Genomic DNA, 20,730 nt, shown 5'->3' on the forward strand with positions numbered 1-20,730 from the left:
TAATGAATGTTTTGTATGGGTTTGTAGTTTCCCATTGTTAGGATCCTCATAGCTTATTATCAGTAATTTATTGTATCATATATGACTTCGTTTGTTTCACAAGTCAAAATTCCGTAACATCTTATAACTAAACTGAAATTGAAAATACAATTTATTCAACTTTTATTCATATGTTACTGAAGTTTGTTACACTATTTTACAACTCCATTCGAATTCAAGGATACGTACGCTAGATGTTGGTTACAGTTGGCTATAGAAAAGATAACAGCAAATAAACTAAGAAGTGACATCATTTCATGAAGTCAATAAATGTTGATCTGGGTCATCTTGATATGCATAGATTATCAAGTTAGAGTCCGCACAATTACTTTGATTAGTATCCCGAGATATTTGATGACCACAATAACAGAGATGTCATCACTCATTACCTTCCACTAGATCTTGGATTTTGAAATCATTCTGTACCTTTTAATTCTACGAATCAGAATTTCGATACTGTTACTATTTCTTCTAATCTGGTATTTGTCTTAATAAATTAATCCCACTATTCTAATATGGTGTGGTAACTTGGAATAATAACGGTTAAAAAGTTTCAAATTAGCATAAAATAGCTTACCAAAGCTCAGATGATTTTCACTAATTATCTAACTGAAATCAATTGATGAAATGAAAGATATTCGAAAAAATTGAAAAATCTTTACAAATATCCTAATCTTGATTTCGTCAAATTATATATATTCCAAATTTATTCTACTAATGATTATATAGAGAGATCGGTTGAACTATCCTCGACCCACCTCTATGTGGAAGAAGTTACCACTTTGGTTATCAAAAACGTATTCAAAACTTGTTTATTTGTAAACCAAAAGACAAAACAAAAACTTGATTCACTCATGTCTATACATAGATAAACAATAGCGAAACAATAAAAGTATTTAAATGAAAGAAAGAAAAATTAATCATTTTTATTAATTCAAACAATAATAGATTCCAATTTTTCTTAAAACACACGGAAGTCATATGAAAAGTAAAAATAGATTGTTTTTTTCTTCTTCATTAAACCGAAGAATAAGTTAAAAATGCAATTAATTAGTTAAGATTGGAATGGGATGAGGGACTAATTAAATGACATTACTAGATGTATTCGGTTTGGTGCACAGTTTATTCTATACATTTACTTCCATGTGTCATTGTCTGTATATTTTAAGGAAGTAATAAAAGTGTGTAACAAAAATGACTATGATCAAAGATGGTAAAAAAAGCCCACTGATTTCACCATCAGTGATGTTGTCATCACATAGTATATTCATTAAAATTTTCTTCGATATTGTGATTACATGAAGTGCTTAAAGGTGTACAACTATCAGTATTAATATTATCATCATTGATATTACTACTGATAAAAGTGTTAGTAGTATTGGTATTACTAGTAGTTGTGGAGGTAGTGTTTGTTGTATTAATAGTTAAATACTGTTTATCAATTGACTTAATTAGATTGTGTTCATTGATCTCGCTTACGGTTGTTGTTGTCGAATCGGAATGTGTACGTATATGTTTATTTAAATGATCACTTCGAAGAAAACGTTTATGACAAATAGGACAAAGGAAACGTTTTTCACCAGTATGTGTACGTAAATGACGTTGCAGTTCATCAGAACGTGTAAATCGTTTGCCACATAATAACCAATTACATACAAATGGACGTTCACCTGTATGCCATCTTAAATGTGCTTTTAAATGACTTGTTTTATTGTAGACTTTACCGCAACCAGGTACATGACAATTATGTAGATTCTTTCGCCTTAATTCACTTGCTATATTTGGATTCGTTAAATTTAAATTATCTAATTCTTGACAGTTAGGACAGTCGCATGTTGGTCGACCAATATATCGTTTAATTGTATTGGAATTATTATTATTACTATTGTTATTACTATTTAATGTTAATAATGCTGACGACCTTGGAGGAATGAGTGGATGTTCAACATTCAACGATACTTTTGTCTCATCAGATAACGGTGATGAAGGAGATGGTGATTGAGGAAATAAATTTTTAGGTATATTTATCGATGCATTTACTTTACTTTCATTATCTATTTGATTATTAGTGAACATTGAACATTTCGCTTCGATATTCATATCTATGGGGCCATTATTGTTAGCAGAAAGAAATGTTTCATAGAGTGTTGCATATTCTGATTGTCCTGATAAGTTATTATTATTGTCATTAAGATGATGATTATATGTTGGATATTGCACATTAGCAGCGGCCATTAAGATTGATTTATAGCGATCAGTTGTGTTTAATAAATTACACATATTATTTGACCAAAAATTCGAATTATTTTCACTGAAATTTAAACATCTTTCTCCAATAGATAGGGGTGAATGAAATGTTCGTCTACAGTCTGTTTCAAAATTTGAATATAAATATGATTCGATTGAGTTCTGATCGATATTTCTATCTTCAGCTCTTGTAATAAAACAATATGGATTGTTCATTTGAATATTTAATGATTGATTTTGACTACTCACATTATTATTATTACTGTCGGTATCAAATACAGATTGATCGACTGAACAAGGATGATTTTGAAGTGAACTGAATGTGGAATTAATTGTAGGCGGGATTTTATCATTATTGATCATTGTTGGTTTTAATGCATTATTAACATTATCATGTGAAAATCTATTATTTACCCAAGTGTGTATATCATTCAACCAATTGTATTGTTGACTCTGATATTGTTTTACATGAAAATTCTGTTCATTTTTCAATGAATCAGTTTCTGTTATGTAATCACTACTCTTGTGATCATTATTCAAATAATCAATGTTATAGTCACTATTGTTGCAATATTCTGTCCAAGGTAAATAATTTTCATGCATTCCTGGATTATAATGCTTGTTTAAATTTCCAGAAAAATTATTATCATCAGGGTTAACATAATGATGACGATGATGATGATGTTGCAAGTTTGTAGGATTGCTATTAAATTCATAATTTTCATGAATTGACTGATTATAACTCGATGGACTTAGACTACTTGTATTGAAATTAGTAGCATGTATATCGGTGACGTTAGTAGCAGAAGTAGAAGCGGTTGTTGTTGTAATAGTATTAGTACTAGTAAAAGGATTATTGATATTACTTGTACGAACTAAATTTTCTGAATTTTGTGAACGATTAACATAGGATGACATAATCAATGAGTTACGATAGTTTTCATCCATTAAATTAGTGACTTCATCAGTTACATTTCTGTTGTAATGTTTTAATAAAAATTGTTGATAATATGTACTTGATAGTAGATTATAATTCTCAGGAAAGTTTTTTTTGTTTGCTTCTTGTTCATTTGAAGATGTGGCCATTGTTGAATATGAAGGTGTTGATACAGACCTAGAAGGTATTATTGATTGAAAATGTCCACCATTTGATGACAACTCTCTAAAGTCTTTGGATGTATGTATTTGTGATTCATTCGAGTGATAAATTGGATTGAAACCGTTGTGTACATGTAAATTAGTTTGATGAATACCATCAGATCTTGGTAGGAAGTGTGAATTTGTCATATCTGTGATAGCAGTCATATTATCTATATGATTTGAAAAGTATTCTGTGACGGAAGGTTGGGTAACTGGTAAATGCTCCTGAGTTTTCCATAATATATTCGCGGGTAACTTCACATCGAATAAGTTATTATCTTTATTTTCATTTTCAGAAGAAATCATTTTTTCACCCTTAGAAATAAATACAGGTAAAATGGGATTTTCGTTTATATAAGCTGACATAGTTCGATTTTGAAGATTCCTGTAAATATGAATGAAAGATCATAAATGTAAGTCAGTAGATGATAACTCAATGATTTGAAGATAACGAGCTCAATGTGAGGCCTCGATTTTCTGGATTATATTCTACGTGGGGTAATAAATGCAAACCACCGGAGTCCCATATTCGAATGAAACACATATCCAATGTTGTTTAGTTTTCAGTGATATACCAACTGAAATCAATACATAATGAATACCACCTAAAAACTAAACTGACCTTTATCAAACCCTTTCAATTAAACAATAAAACATTTCAAACAGAGATGGATGATAGCTAGTTATGGGATCCAGTACGCTCGTTTCGTCCTATCTGGGACGTATCAGATGAATGTACCCTCACTCATCTCTGATTATAATGCTTGTAACTTTAGGTCATACCGACGCAATCCATACAGGATGTAAATATATCACTAAGAGACTGACCAATTGAAATGTTAAACATCAATGGAGAAATTCAAACAACCAATACAAGAATCAATAAAACTCATAATCAAATCAATACTAATCAGTTAGTGATTAATTAATCATCAGAAAAATATTTTTTTCTCTATTTGAATAAAAATCAATGTAACCCATGAAAATGAAGAATAAGAACTTCATAAGAAAGTTTTACATTAAATTAGTCTAATTAGAGTAATAATAAGATTTCATGTCACCTCATTTCATGTCAAATAAAATTCAATCCACACATTGTTCCTTTTCTGGGAAAAAAACGAAATAGATTTCTTTTTTTCAAAAGTCAGGTACCCTTGATTAAAACAAACTGTATACTAATCACAATATTTGGGCACCGAGTTAATGCGATTCATTAAAGAGGAATAATATATCCTTGAAAAAGCTTGGACCAGATTGCCAGGCGAAGCGTTGGAATTACTTCAAATTCTTTCGCTGAGATTTTACAAATATATATTATTCCTCTTTAATGTATACTAATCATTTTTGTTTCTTTCGTTATAAAATAAATAATCAAGCTTATAAATCATTTTTACTTGACAAAAAAATGTCTCTGCCTTTTTTTTTGTATTTTTTTTACTTGAAATAAATTTCGTGATTGAATAATATTTTTTTTCAACAGATGTCAAATATCCAAAAAAAAACCACAAAAAAAAGTTTGCTTAGAACCCACCACCCTACAAAAATTGTTTCTTTTTAACATTTAAATAGTTGATTAATGATTAAATCATCATTGAAATTAGTTAAATTTAAAGTATCATGTTAACATTATTTTCTATTGATGAATGCATGCAACAGTCAATAATTAGTCATGCATAAATTGACTAAGACATATCAAATATGTCTAATGTAATTAGTACTTATTGTGGGGAGATAGATGTAAGCATGTATATATATATATATATATATATATATATATATGCCAACTTGGATGTTAGTGTAGATGTTTATCTGTTTGTATATACGCTTCTGTTGATATGTTTACTAAGATATTTGTATATAGATGTGTGATCCTGTTTGAATAGAACCTATTTATCAATATTTCCAGCGCTTCTAGGTTTTCTGTGGTAGTCTAATTTCAATTGACTAATGAATTCAACTAATGAAATTACTATAATATCCACACTACCCCTTCTGGTTATCAATATTTGTTTGGATACACTAAAATTTTTTTAGATATTTCATGTGATTTACCAATGTGAAACATACATTAAAATTTTCAATTAACATATTTTTCCTTTGTATTTAAAAGCATAATCATGTAAATTCAAAAGTGGGAAATTTTTTTAATTTCTCTTACTCAGTAGATTATAAAGAGTATTGCAGATAAATGACAAATGAATTTAAATTCAGATATATTTCCATTTTTATCAGAATGGGTTTTGTGGAGATTTTTAGAAATTTCACTGGCTGAAATCATGAGTCAATTGAAGCTAGACCACCATGGAAAACCTGGAAGCACTGGACGGCCGTTTCGTCCTAGTATGGGACTCCTCGTTACCAGTGGAGTTCAACCAGGTCTGTTGTGAGATAGGAACTCACTGAAGACAATGGTGGACGGTGGCGCAACTTAGTGGATTGGTTGAAGTTAGACATTAACACCGTTGGATGCCGGCTCAGTGGTCTAGTTGGTTAAGCGCCTGGCGCGAGACTGATAGGTCCTGGGCTCGAATCTTGTGGGGGGGGGCGGGATCGTGGATGCGCACTGTTGATGAATCCCATACTAGGACGAAACGGCCGTCCAGTGCTTCCAGGTTTTCTATAGTGGTCTAGCTTCAATTGCTTCATGATTTCAACCAGTGGAATATTTCCATTTAACTGAAAAAAATGGATTGCATAACAATAATTTCTTTTCCACATTAAATTGAACACAGTATGCTTGTCACATTGGATAAGTCTTGAACTAATGAATCTTATCTGCTAAATGGAATTATTTATTTAAAAAAAATAAAAATCATCTTATTTTTGAATGACTAAAATGTACAATCACTTTTTTATTTCCAAAATAGCAACGATTGCTTTTTTTGTTTTGGAAGAAACTACATATAAAACAGGGTATGATAAAGTGTGAATCAAGGTATTTATAATAAAATTTATAATCATTTTAAAGTGATCAAGATAAAGAATAATAAAAATATTTATAAATCAACTGAGTTTTAATCTCGCGAGGCAAGGGCTTGGAACGCACTGCCGAGGAGTTCCACAATAGGACGAAACGGCCGTGCAGTGCTTCCAGGTTTTCCATGGTGGTCTAGCTTTAATTGACTCACGATCTCAACTATTGGAAAAGGAATTTGTTAGTGGATTTTTAACATGACATACAAATCAATCACCTTTTTTATCATTTAACAGCTATAGGTATTAGATAGATTATTTTTTAGATGTTAAACAATGAATATTATTCATCTAAGGAATGAGACAAACATCGCCTATGCTAGTGGATTATCATAGTATGGAATAATTGATGCTACAAGAGAAGTAGAAAGAGTTCATTGCTGTTAATAGACCGTAATCTTTTTTTGTTTGACAGTTGATGGGGTCGTGAATCTATTCTGCTAAGTAGTCCGATCCTAGGACGACACCATTATCCAGTGACTGTTGATTTTCAGTGATAAACCTAACTAATGTCAGTGCATTACAGAAATCACTTTGAAAATAGACTAACCTCCACGAAATTCATTAATAAGAGAAATAAATCATTTATCACATAAATTTATTCAGTGATACATTTTAATTTAAAAATAAATCAGACATTCAAGTCACTTTGATATTCAATGGGTTTTATTTTAGTTGACTTCAGTTCATAATGGCATTCACTGTAAATATAGTGGATATTAAATACTAACATTCTTCATGATTAACATATATACAACGTGTAATTTATGGACAGTAAATTCATACACTTTGTTTTATTATAAAATTTCAATACACTTGATAAATATAGTTATCATATTTTTTGTTTATTAAGAACAAGATTTCCACTGATTCCAAATTAAAATAAAATGAGTTTCCTTTCAAAGAAAAAAATTTTCTGTTTTGTCGTGTTATTAGAAATCTTGTGAATAAAATCTAGAGCAAATTAACGTGTACTTGGTCACCTACCCTGATCTCTTAGTGGTTATAATATTGAACTTTCAAAATCATATTCTACTTATAAGCAGAGATGGATGGTGGCTAGTAGTGGAATCCAGGACGCGTGTTTCATCAATCCGCACAGGATGTACATATATCAATAAGAGACTGATCAATTAAAGCCCTAAACAACAATGGGAAGATTCAAACAAACAATACAAAAATAAGTCAGATTCTATTTGTTTCAATTAATACATTCAAATAATATCGCCAGTATTCACAAGAATAATGTGATCCGAAAATTGACTACAATAAATGAGTTGCATTTCATATACATACCAAGTGAATTTAAACTTCACCCTACTGCACAAGCAAGTGGCAATCAGGACTCAGTAACTAAGTGGATAACGCGATGGCGTTTGAAGCGAGCAGCATTGGTTTTCAGTCCCGGAGTGAACATCATATATATATGGATATATTTAACGTATATGTTTAACCAAATTCATGAAATGGATACAATCACTATAAATCATTCTAATCTTTGTAAATAATGACTTAAGACGCAAAACAAACTTTTCAATTACACGCTCTCCTCTTTTTCTCACTAGACAAAATGAACAACGCGAGCATGACTACTTGAAAATAAATACAAAAAAAAACTAATTAACCACTTAGTCAAGAAAAAATCCGCCACTCAATCGATAATATGACTTCTGTCCTTTTTATCAACTACATCAAGTCTCCCTTTCACAAATGTAAAAGACAACTTGATAAGTATGTAAAAAGTGTCGATTAAATATTTGTCAATACACTAATACTTTGTTCAATTTCAACTTGTAAATTTTCAGATAAGTATGTGATAATTTTAAAATGTTTGTTTTTAAAAGAAAAAGCAGGATAAGTAATTATCTACATAAGTAGTTTGTAAGGAGTTAAATGGAAATAATTTACTATTGCGATCATGAATTAAGTTAAAATAAGAAAAGGAAGCACAGGATAATTGTTACGTTCTACTATGAAGCACATCTCATATTAGAATGAAGTGAATATCCAGTGCTTCCTGGTTTTCAGTGGTTGTCTAACAAAAGTAGGTTCATGATCTCAACATCATTTAACAATCTCCATAAACCTTCAGACAAATTACTTACTATTCATATGAATGTTAACGTAAAGATAGATTTCCTACCGGTCCCTGTGAGTGACTGTGTAGTCCATTGAATAAACCACATCAGAAATATGGCTATATCATAGACTGATTAAAATATAACACTTTCGATATATTAAATATGAAAGCCGATACTTCGAACAAGAGAACACTGAGGTTTTCATGACATAGTCGAATGGAAAGACTGTTAACAGAAGCAAATTTATTTCACTCATCAGAAACAAGATAACTACTTTAATCAAAAAGCACTCAGTTATTTATCGATTTTACCGACGTTCAATTATTAGGTTAAAAAATGTCAGATAAGGGAAATAAGGGGAATAAAAAAACTGTTTCACATAGAATCTATTCAAAATGCATGTTGTATGTTATTTAGAACGGAATGCACACTAGATGAATACAAAGAATACCATACTAACTAGAATATTATATTGAGTTACGATGTGATCTTGCGTTTTTATCCTGTTCCAGCCGTTGAATCTTAAATTTTAACTCATTACTTGATTGATATTTTGCTTCCACATAAAACCTGGGAGTTGGTAATTAAGAAAAACCGATTAAAATTGAGAATACACTCACTGACGAGAAGGTATGCATTAAAACATATTAGCTGTTCAATGTACAAGCTCGTCAGTGAGATAGATACTGATGAAAAATTATAGTCCAGATGAGCAATTTTAGTGGAGTCGCATTTTTTAAGCTGAACGTTTTAATTGTTATTAAGTTCATTGTCTTGTTAGACAACAACATTGGCAGCATATAATTCAAATGAAAGTGAGCTATTCGAATTTCTACACATTTGAATAATAACTTGTAAGTCTTTAGCCGTGACTAGTGGAGCTCAACAGTATCAGATGTGAAGGAGTAGTCCATCGAAGACAATGGAATTTACTGAATCCTGTTTCAGTGGTTTAGATGTTAGGTGATCGCTCGTAAGACCAAAGGTCATGGGTTCGAATCTCTTGAGCTAGATAATGGATGAACACTATTGAGGGGTTCCGTACATTGACGAAAAAGCCATTCAGTGTTTCTGGGTTTCCAGTGGTGGTTTGACATTGGTTCATGATTTTAATGAAGCTTATTAGTCTGTTTGTATATAGTGATTTTTTCCAAAACATCCTTTTACTTTTATCTTGATATTTACCTTGGATAAAAAACTTCCCTCTTTATATTTCATATCCGTTTTATTTTCTCATGCTAGTACATTTTAAAATTGACAGTTCAAATGAAATCACTTGTCTGCAATGTTCTCATAACGAGATAATTATGAAATGGTAGTCATTGAATGAAATCTGTAAGTTACATTTTAATGTATTTTACAATATCAAATGATCATTTAATGGTATTAATAGTATCGATAATACTTATTGTGAATCACTTAATCATACGCATTTGTTTTAATTTGACCCTATCTATGTGCCTATCATACGGATGTACAATATGTAACTGCTCAGACCAATATAAATTATTGGTATCTTATAAATTATTAGTGTAATTGTTTGAAACTACTCACAATATGTAACAATGTAAAATTGTGAAATACTATTGATTTTCGTTGTTATCCGCTAATATGAAAAGCTCTTATTTCAATCATAAAAATGTATACAATGTCTACAGTTGAGAATTGTGGATAATGACAAAACAAATGTAGCTTAAATTTATCATTCACATCTGACCAAACATAAACAGAACAATTTCCAGACCTTCCCGATTTATACTCCTGAAAATTTATCATTCAATATTTATTATTAACTTTAGAGATGATATAATCAATTAAAATGTTGTTATTTGTGAGATGAATATAAAAACCAATAATTTGTTAAGAGATTGTTTTTTGGTAACAATGAGTTCTTAGGAATGTCGCTCTCACTAGTATTAATCCGAATTCGAAAGTGTACATCTAGACATATTGTGGCCACAATTTTATCATAAGTAAATTGATATTTTTATAATATTTATGGTCATAACCTCAAAATATATCGTTAAGCATATGTAACATGATATTTATTATTAATATTATCATTATTATTAGAAATATGTATTTTTCCAATGAATGAAAAGATAAAACTTTAATAGTCAGATTCATGAATCGATCTAAGCTAGACCACTGTTAGAAACTTAGAAGCACTAGGTAATCATTTTGTCCTAGTAAGTGACTCCTCAGTATTGCGCATCCAAGATCCTGCATTCGAGACCCGAACCCAGGACCTTAGGTTTTGCATGCGAACGCTTAACCTCTAGACCACTGAGCCGGCATCCAATTATACTAATGTCTAACTTCAATAGACCCATAAAGATAAAATATTAATCAGCCTTTGAACTATTAAATGTAACATAATTTTTGTTTTGTAATTTATTTAAAGCCTTCAAAGTTTGTGGAAAAACCTCCGTAGAGCATATATATATAGTATGTAACTTGGTAACTACGCGGACTTTTTGAATCATCCGGTTCAACCATACATATAGCTACAAAAGTGTATGTAGCACAATTTTTAAAACAATAGATTCAATGCATAAGAGTGCCGAGTTGATGTGGGATATTAAGGAAGAATGTATTTATGAAATCTCAGCAAATGAATTTGAAGTAAATCCGAAATTTTGCTTGGCAATATATTTCCTTGAAAAATCTTAGACCAGATTGCCAAACAAAACATTGAATTTACTTCAAATTCATTCTCTGCGATTTTCCAAATATATTTTTCATCTTCAATAGATTCAGTTGTTGAAAGCAAATAGTTTTTGAGTAAAAATCTAAATGGATATAAAGTGACAAGTTCATGCTCAACACTCAACACTTTTAGAGGGGGTCACTTAAAGATAACAAGCCGATGATTAAAAGTTCGCTGATTGAAATGCATCATTATACTGTTCCAATTTCTTTGGATGAATATTAATTACAATAGTTGGAATCATGAATCAATTGAAGCAAGGCCAACATAGAAAATCTGGAAGTACTGGATGGCCGTTTGGTCCTATTGTGGGACTCCTCAGCAATGAGATCCACGACCCCGCCCCCCCCACGAGGTTCGAACCCAGGACCTATTAGTCTCACGCTCGAGAGTTTAACCATTGGACCACTGAACCGGCACCCAAAGGGTGTTAAGGTTTAACTTCAACCAATCCACGAAATAGTAATTATCATTCTTTTCTAATATAAGTAATACGATTTATGGTTTACAAATTATGAGGTGATTTCATCATAAAGTAAATCATTTTATTTCAAAAGTTTAGCTTTGATTTGATTGAATTGTTTTGTGAAAAAAACTATTTTGTTTTAACTTCCCAGCAGTGCTTATCCACAATCGCACCCAAGGGATTCTAGCCTTAGCTTACTCATGAATTCAACCATTAAATTTCAATAATAACCACAAAATCCGCTTTCTGCTGTTCTCAAGTTATTTTTTATCCAGTGGACTAATAAGTCACAGTCATAATTAATTGATCTTGTGATTAGTAATGATTAAACTACAAAATTTCTAAAATCTCTTTTCTAAATAGAAAAAAAAAGGTGAATTTATCAAATTATATAGATTTTTGCAGGTCGTATATAATTACAAGTTGATTTTCAACGCAGATATACCAATTGAAGAAACAAAAGAAAATTAAATACTTACTTGACCTCATTTTTTATTTAGAGGTCGTCAGAAAAAATCTCCCACATGGAGTCCGACCTCAGATCTTCGAATTGAATAGTGCACATGATATCTTTTAGTCATTAAACTGAAATTCAATAGCCAGTTTCTTCTACACTCAGTCAATTTACAATATAATAAATAAAAATCTTATCAGGGAAAAAATAATTCCCTAATTCTTGTTCGTATTTTATCCTTATTAAAATAATGTCAATTTATCATGAAAACTATATCATAAACAAGTGAATTATTCTATTTAATTAACTTAGGAATTTTAACTATCAGTGACGTTATGGCATTGATTATAATTCATTTTAAATAATTAAACTCAATTACAAATTTCGTAGTTTCATATCATTGATGAACTTAATTAGACATCTATTTAAAACAAGGAAGGATTGGATAGCTATTTCATTCTAGTATGGGACTATTTGGTAGTGTACATCCACGACTTCACCAGTGATTGAGTTAAGCACTTTCAAGCCTTAAAGTGAATGCTAACCTCTAGATCATTAAGTTGGAATGCAATGGTATACATTTATAAATTCAGTCAACTTACAGTATTACCATCATCAATGGTAATATTTTTCTCATGATAAACATGGTTAAGCTCCATTGGTTACAGCCTCTTGCTAGAACTTCAGGAATCATCTATCAAAATTAGTCACTAGTGACTATAATGAGGTTAAGTAAACACACTGCTGAATAAAATGAAATGACTGTTCAGTGTTTCCTGGTTTTTGACGGATGTTTAACTAAGCTCACTCAGTGAAAGAAAACTATAAAATTGAACAATCTTCATACTTACACCTGTGGAGTAAATTACATTGGAATATAGTTGAAATCATGAACTGATCAATGTTAAATCACCATTAAAAGCATGGAAGCACTGTACGGCCATTTTATCTTAGTATGGGACTATATATATTAATGTTTAAATATTTAGTTAATAAAATTAAATAGGAGTCGTAATGTAGAATTAATTCAACTTGGTTAGACATAAACTTTAATTTTGAATGCAAATGTAACTCTAGATTTCTAATTATGTTTTGTTTCATTTCATTTCTATTCTGTTTCCCGCCATGTAGACTAATTATCTCCAAGTAAGAGATTGTGTATTCTACCTGTTGAGAGAGAGAATTCTTATTAATGAAAAGATTTTTTTTCAAGTATGAATTTCTAGCACTAAATGAGAGTGAACTTAAAATTATTGAGTCTGATAATAATTATTATATATTTGACATTATGTATTTAATATTCTTTGGTGTTATCTTTTCAACATATTATATAATAAAATTTTTAAATAATTTTATATTAAAACCTTTTTTAAATGGTATACATATTGATTAATTTGTTAATTAGTGCCATTTTACTTGTCAAATCAAACAGACTTAAAAACAAAATCAGATTTAAATTTTACTTCATGTTATATAAGTCTTCGAGTTGAACGCTCGAATTGGTTTTCTAGATGCTCCTAATAACCCCAATCTAAATAAATACACACGAAACCTTGGACACGAGAAGGAAGGCATGAAGTGTGAAAAGAACGCTTTACTCCAAGGATAGTTTTTGTGTAGAAAATTAAGCATATTTATGGTGTTTCAGACGGCCTTAGGCTTGTGGAATTTCCCGGAACCATGCCGAATATAGTATCAGCATAGGTAATTATCCAGTCAGAAATGTGGCACCTGACTCCTCACTTACCAGATGTTTTTGTGAAGTTTCTATTTAGCGCTGATTGAGCAAAATGTTTCCTGGCGTTTTCAGGGCCGCTCTAGAGTTTTTCGAGAAATACTTTGGATAGCCCCAACACATATATACTATGGTTGTTTATACCATCCTATTAATATCTAAGATTATGACTGATCAGTTTCGTTTGGCATATGCACATCCTGTCCGGATCGCCCTGAAAATGACAGTAAGTCACAATAGATCAGTTGCAGTCCTAAACATGAATGGGAAAATCCAAATAATCAATACAAAAATGAATTAAACTTCACCCCATTGCATAAGCTAGTAACTATCTGGATTCAGTAGCTAAGTGGATAATGCGATAGATTACAGTCTCGGAGTGAACATTAACTATGAGATTCAGATACATCCATCTGACAAGTCTCGAATGGGAGTCTCGGATCACACAGCTAGCTACTATCTATATCTTCTTAAAATTTGATTTCCTTGTTCCATTGTATTATTTATCTTTAATCATCATATTAAAAATGGTACAAAAAACAAACATTTAGATACATGAGCATTTGATAACACAAGTGTTTATCGTTTTCATGGATATAGTAGCCAATAAACTATAATCGTGAATTTCGTACCATAAATTACCAGTGATGAAATTGTAAGATGTCAATGATATTTCAAAATTCAACCTCTGTTGTTAGACATACAAACTAGAAATAAATACATACTACTATATGATGTGTAATTGGTTCGATTTATGAATAGCTATCTATGAACATTTTAATCACTTATAAGAATTAACCATATCCGTCCGACTATATATTGCGTGAAGATATTTTCTTCTATTAAGTATCCATTTATCATAAGAATTATAAGTTTAATTGACTCAAACAATCTTTAATTGGTATGTAGTATCCGTTACAAATGACATGAGATAGTTGAAAACTGTTTCATTTTATATTCAGTAGAGCGTATTCACGATCCAAATACGTTGAACCCGTAAAGTTATCTAACATTCAAGTATATAAGTTGACATCTAGCGATTACACATTTTCAACTTTAATTATATATATACAAGTTAATTGTAAGTATATGTTTATGGATTTGATGGAATGATTTTGTGGGCAATTATTGAAGTTTTAATATTCCACAAAAATCCACACCAGTCGGATTATCATTGGAAAACATCCGAAAGATCAATTTCTAAATTTTCTTATAATAAAAAATAAACTCAATTTTTCTCCTCAAAATGTTACTATAAATAACAGTCACAGTTATAGTAATGGGAATGTTATACGGATATATAACTAGGGAGACAAAATCTTACTATGCACCTTGATTACATAATGATCTGATCGCAAAAGTTCTGTCGTCATGATGAAATTTAAAATTTTCTAATAAAATACGTAATGCTTTAATCACTTTGACCTATTTACAAATGATCGATAATTTGTTACTTAGCCAACACATTTGGCCCAGCCTATGTATACCAACATAGATTACGTAAATTAGTCTATGGATTTTATATATTTTATAAAATTAATGTTTAAAGATTCCCTAGTCTTTTAAAACTAATGTATTCAGATTACTTTAAACTAATGATGTAACTCACTTATTCTAGTTTTCACGGTTGTAGTTGTTGTTAATTTCTTTAGTTTCATTAATAAAATATAGTTAGAATGTGACTATGTAACCGGGATGCTTACTCAATGCATTGTAACTATCCTTAACTTGCACAAAAATGATTACATAACATAAATAGTAAGCTTTGACAACTAAAATTGATAAATGGTGTTTTATTCTAGTTTATTTGTACAATAACAGACTGAAGGTTCTGATTTAGAGCCCCGCATTGGAGATCATGGATACGTATTGCTAAGATTTGTCATATTAAAACGAAATGGTCGTCCAGTACTATCAGATTTTCAGTAGTTGTCTAGCTCAAATCAGTTCATAATTTCAGTGGAATAACACGTTTAATTTATCCGTGGAGATTATTAATTTTTAATTGAGATCATGAATCGATTATTGCTAGACCACCACTTAGTTTTATAATTGATATTAACTTGATGTAGGTGGTGAAATAATAATTGAATTTTGTTATAATCTGTCAAATAGTATTATTCATAGTTTATTTGAATCCGATTGGTTAAGCAGTTCAAATTTTAGCCACTCATGATGAATTTACTTGAAGTGATTTCTAGCTACTCTAGTTTAATCGAAAATAATGATGCAAAAAATGTAGGCTTCATGAAAACGGATTATTGTAATCTACATTTTATCATGGACTCATGTATTTTCATTTACAAAAAGGTGATTAAAATTTATAAAATATCAACGACTACACTAAAAAAAGGATTTTACCAGACAAAATCAATAAAAAATAGCATATTAAAGGATCACAGTGTTTAGAAAAAAAATTTCTCCGGTTAATCATAATTTGCACTTGATAATCATGTATAGTGTATTGAACACGAAACTTAAAAAGATCACGAACTTTGTTCATGAAGTGGATTTAGGAAATAGTGTCATGGATGAGCACTGCTGAGGAGTCGACAACTAGGACAATACGACCGTGCAGTGCTTCCAGGTTTTCTATGGGGGTCTAGCTTCAATTGACTCATGATTTCAACTATTTTAAATAGATGTGTTGATGATTTAATCACAACGGATTATTAGAAAATTCATCTTTAAGAATTGAATTAATACCATAAATATTTAGTTTCAAAGGTTGACCAGTTCAAATTATGTTATTATCAAAATCTATTTCTAATCTTAATTATTATTCCATATTAAATTCTGATATATTTGTAAAATTATAGAGTACATTATTTATACTTTTCAGCTTAATGTTAATCAGTCCTTTACACTCTTACTGAGCAGCTTACAAATAAATATCTGACTGACAAAGTTATAAGACTAAAATTTTGATTTATCTAACTGTTCATTCAAATCTCACCTCCTTTCATGCTAACAAAAAAATTAGTCTTACAAATAGTTCAGAGAGTGTAAATAATTACTAACATTTGACTTATTGATAAGTTCCTGACACAAAAAGCCTAATTTTTAATAACGACTTCAGTTCATGATAAATAAGGATTTATATACATATTAGTTATTTCCAAGAATAATATATTAATTTAAAGTATATTGTTTCAAACATCGTGGATTTGTTGATGTTAGACACTAACACCATTGGATGCCGGATCAGTGGGCCAGTAGGTTAACCATTCGCGCGCGAGACTGATGGCCCTGGGTTCGAATCCCGCGTGGGTGCGCACTGCTGAGCAGTCCCACAATAAGAAGAAACGGCTGTCCAGTGCTTCTAGGTTTCCAACGGTGGTCTAACATCAATCGGTTCATGATCTCAATCAAAATCCAAATATATATATCAACATAAGATTAAATGTAATTCTTACCTACCGAATTCCAACTGTAGTAGTTCATGTAATAAACAATTCCAAGTGATATTTTTGTATAACTATTCAATATAAACAATTATCAGAAGTTCCATAACTGATTAATATTGATGTTAAACAATTAAGAGAAGAAAAAGAAGAAATGATCAATAAAAAAAATGTTAATAGTTTGATGAATTATGTAAGATTAGTTCATGTATGTATAAATGCTGTTAAAAACTAACAAAAATTTCGGTTATGAATTAAATTTTTAACCAATCATATTTCTTTATAGACGATAGTTTAAAAATTATTGATATGAAAAAATTAATATTTTTATCCAATCGGATTTTAACATTAGATTGATCATCAAAAGGGGGGAATTATTAAGGATTTTATTTGATGCTTGAAAAATTGATGGTTGTTAAACTTAAAAAATTTTCAATCTAGGGTGGCCTTGAAAGAAATAAATTAATGCTAGTTGAATAATGTGGTCAGTTTCTATAGTGATGTAAAGTGAAAAAGTGTTATAGGATCATATGATGAGAAAAAATGGGATTGGAAGGAAAGATTTTTATTTTAAAATTGTGTTTTTTTTTAGATGAACTTTCATGTAGTACTTTTGCAAATGTAATTTTTATTACTATTATATTATCGAACTTAAGGAATGTGAACTTTCAATTCCTAGGGTGCTCAAACTATGGTTGTGTATACTTGGCTAGATAAATAAAAATAACTGACAGTTTGTTAAAATAGTGAAAATGAAAGTTTTTGATATATCTACAGAATAAGTCAGTGGTTCTTATGGTTGAGAAATTAAAAATCTAAAGGCAAACCAACTGTCCATAACCATAGTAATTTTTAAAACTATGATCTGTGATAGCAAAGTCTTCAAACTGTAAATTCTGTTTTTTATTCTGAGTTACCAAACTGAATATAGAAAAAGTCGCATGAAATTAGTGTCTGTTTTGGTACAGTGTGTTTTCTAGTCAACCATCTGTTAATTGATAGATTAAGGTCAGTCATTACCATTTTATTAAACTAAATGTAATTTGTAGGAGTTTCTTGTAGTTTAGAGAAAAAGTTCATCATGAATCTACAGTAATTGAATAACTATTTAAAGCTAAGTTAATTTGGGTAGATTTTTTCAATGATAATCTGAATATAATTAGTAATGAGCATTTACAATCACTTGGTTGGATCAGAACGAATATAAAATTAAAAAAATCAATCAGCGACAATCAATAAAGTTCACTTTATATATTGTAAATTTTTTTTGAAACTGTATTCAGTTCCAACTAAGTAGTCGAAGTAGATTTATACTGTAGTTTCTAGTATTAAACTCTATATAAGATTGTGATTATACACTTATGATGTTAAGCTATAACGAAATGGTTCTTTTATATTCTGAAATATACTACTTGTTTATCTGTCTAATAAATACGTATGATTAATGATAGTATTCAGGTTTATTAAAGAAGATTAATGTGACATAAGTACCAATTGTTTGCTCTGTGCTCCTTGTAGTCTAAAACATCAGGGTAGTACTAGTAGCAATAGTGGTGATGATAGTAGTAGAATTTGAAGTGTTTCTTTGTTTGTTGTTGATGTTGGTTGGGTGTGTGTCAGTATGGTCGTGTAAGCGTGTGTGAGAGTAGAATATTTTTAGGGCATTGTGACAGACAGTGGGATTGTAGGTCGTAGACAGTGTGTGTGAATGAGCGACGAGTAACTGTATTGTATGGATTGGACCGCAGATGGCCTAGAAAAATTGCATCCAACAACGACATTTCACGCCATCGGTGAGGGGTATTGGGAGTAGTTTTCAATCAACAATAACCGCACCTCAGATAAACTTCATTGGCTACGGTACCGCTAATGTGCAAAGTCAGACAGACAAGCTCAATCAACACGTCCCCACCATACCACTCAGACTAAATCATCAACCATCCATTTGCACATCAAACACCACCACATACACAAACACCAAAATATAATATTGAATGAAGCCACTAATAATAATAACAGCACCATTCCACAAACACACACATTCAACAGGATAATTTCTATTTGCATTTTTGATTGCACGATTATCGTGAAATGATCGGATACAAGTTTTCTCATCGATAGATTTGAGTAGAGGACGTACAATAAACGTAGCAGAATAAGATGGATTCATTTATTTTGTAGACTGTCTTCAGTTGATTACAATTTAAAACTTACAGTATTAAACATTGGTTTATTTATGAAACTTCAATAATGAGGACTTTTCTGATGCTATGATAGGAATTCAGCAAACCGTTTTTCTCAATAACAAAAAAAGTTAGCATTATCACTTTTTGTTTGTGAGCAGCTAGGAAAAGTCCATGAAATGAATGAACTCATCTTGTTATACTAAATTCGGTCTTCTTTTGCATTTAAAATTGAATTCATCGTCTGTTTATACTATCACACACACAAGTTTTTCGTCGCATACTTATTCTACAATAATGTATAATCAAATGAGGCTTAGATTTACTAGTAATTGTTAAACCAAGTGGCACAAGCAAAAACTAGTTTGTTCATTGTCAAACAAACATCTGGAACACAACAGTCATTCTACCTTATGCAGTTTGTTCACTGGCCAGACACACTACATTAACCTTGAGAAACTTTACAGACACATAGTCATTGGGACAGGGTAACATGATCAGATGGAGATACGCAACATATTCGACACTTAGTGAAATTATCAGATTACTTTATATTTATGTTTATGAATACTGAACTTGGATTCTTTGTGATTATTGAGATTTGCACTCATGTTTTGTCTGGTTTTGGTTTCTTTAGGAATATGGTATTTGCGCTTTTTTCATATCCTTCTCCCTACTGAACAACGACAATGTACCTTCAGGCCAAATGTACACTTATAAGTGATACGAACAATTACACTGACGATATCCTTCTATCTATTTCTAGGAACACTATACTTATAGTCATTTACAAATGGCAAAATGAATATTACATCTTTATTATTATTATTATTATTATTAATCGTTTCTTCTTTCCTCTTTTGAAATAATACTCATTGAATAAAAAGTTTATTAATGGGAATAATATTCAAATAGTTACTAAGGCGATCATAAGTGGTCACTATAATTAACAATATCATTGAAGATAATTGTTTCAAAATGTACATTCCGTTTTTTAATATCAAAAGCTCAAATTATTATCATCAATAGTAAAATGTGTAAGTACGCTTCAATAATTTCACACATTCTGTCATTAAAATTGACATTATTACAATGGAATAACACAGATGAGATTATCATCGAATCCATTCATCTGTAAACAGCTGATATACTTCAATATTCCATAATATGATTCATGATGAAATAAACATCAAATTACCGGGAAATTGGGAAAAGAAAAATTTGAAACTTCAAATATTCATCTTAGAGACAACAAAGTTTGGTTTTTTAATCATTCTACAGACATCAATATAAATTGT

General features: G+C 30.4%; 1 protein-coding gene across 1 annotated transcript; it reads right to left on the minus strand.

Moving 5' to 3' along the window:
* Positions 1-1,010: 1,010 nt before the first annotated feature.
* On the minus strand, positions 1,011-17,314 carry SP7 (Transcription factor). The gene is made up of 2 exons (XM_035729852.2): positions 17,266-17,314; positions 1,011-3,811 (listed from the first exon to the last, which is right to left on the minus strand). Exon 2 carries the CDS (start codon positions 3,790-3,792, stop codon positions 1,294-1,296), a length of 2,499 nt encoding a protein of 832 aa, XP_035585337.1. The 5' UTR covers positions 3,793-3,811; positions 17,266-17,314; the 3' UTR covers positions 1,011-1,293.
* Positions 17,315-20,730: the final 3,416 nt, after the last annotated feature.

Source organism: Schistosoma haematobium, chromosome 4, assembly GCF_000699445.3.
Source record: "Schistosoma haematobium chromosome 4, whole genome shotgun sequence".
Taxonomy (NCBI): domain Eukaryota; kingdom Metazoa; phylum Platyhelminthes; class Trematoda; order Strigeidida; family Schistosomatidae; genus Schistosoma; species Schistosoma haematobium.

Bases quoted from the DNA above. Each gene is read 5' to 3' on its own strand.
- SP7 (XM_035729852.2), bottom strand. From the start codon at position 3,792: ATGTCAGCTTATATAAACGAAAATCCCATTTTACCTGTATTTATTTCT.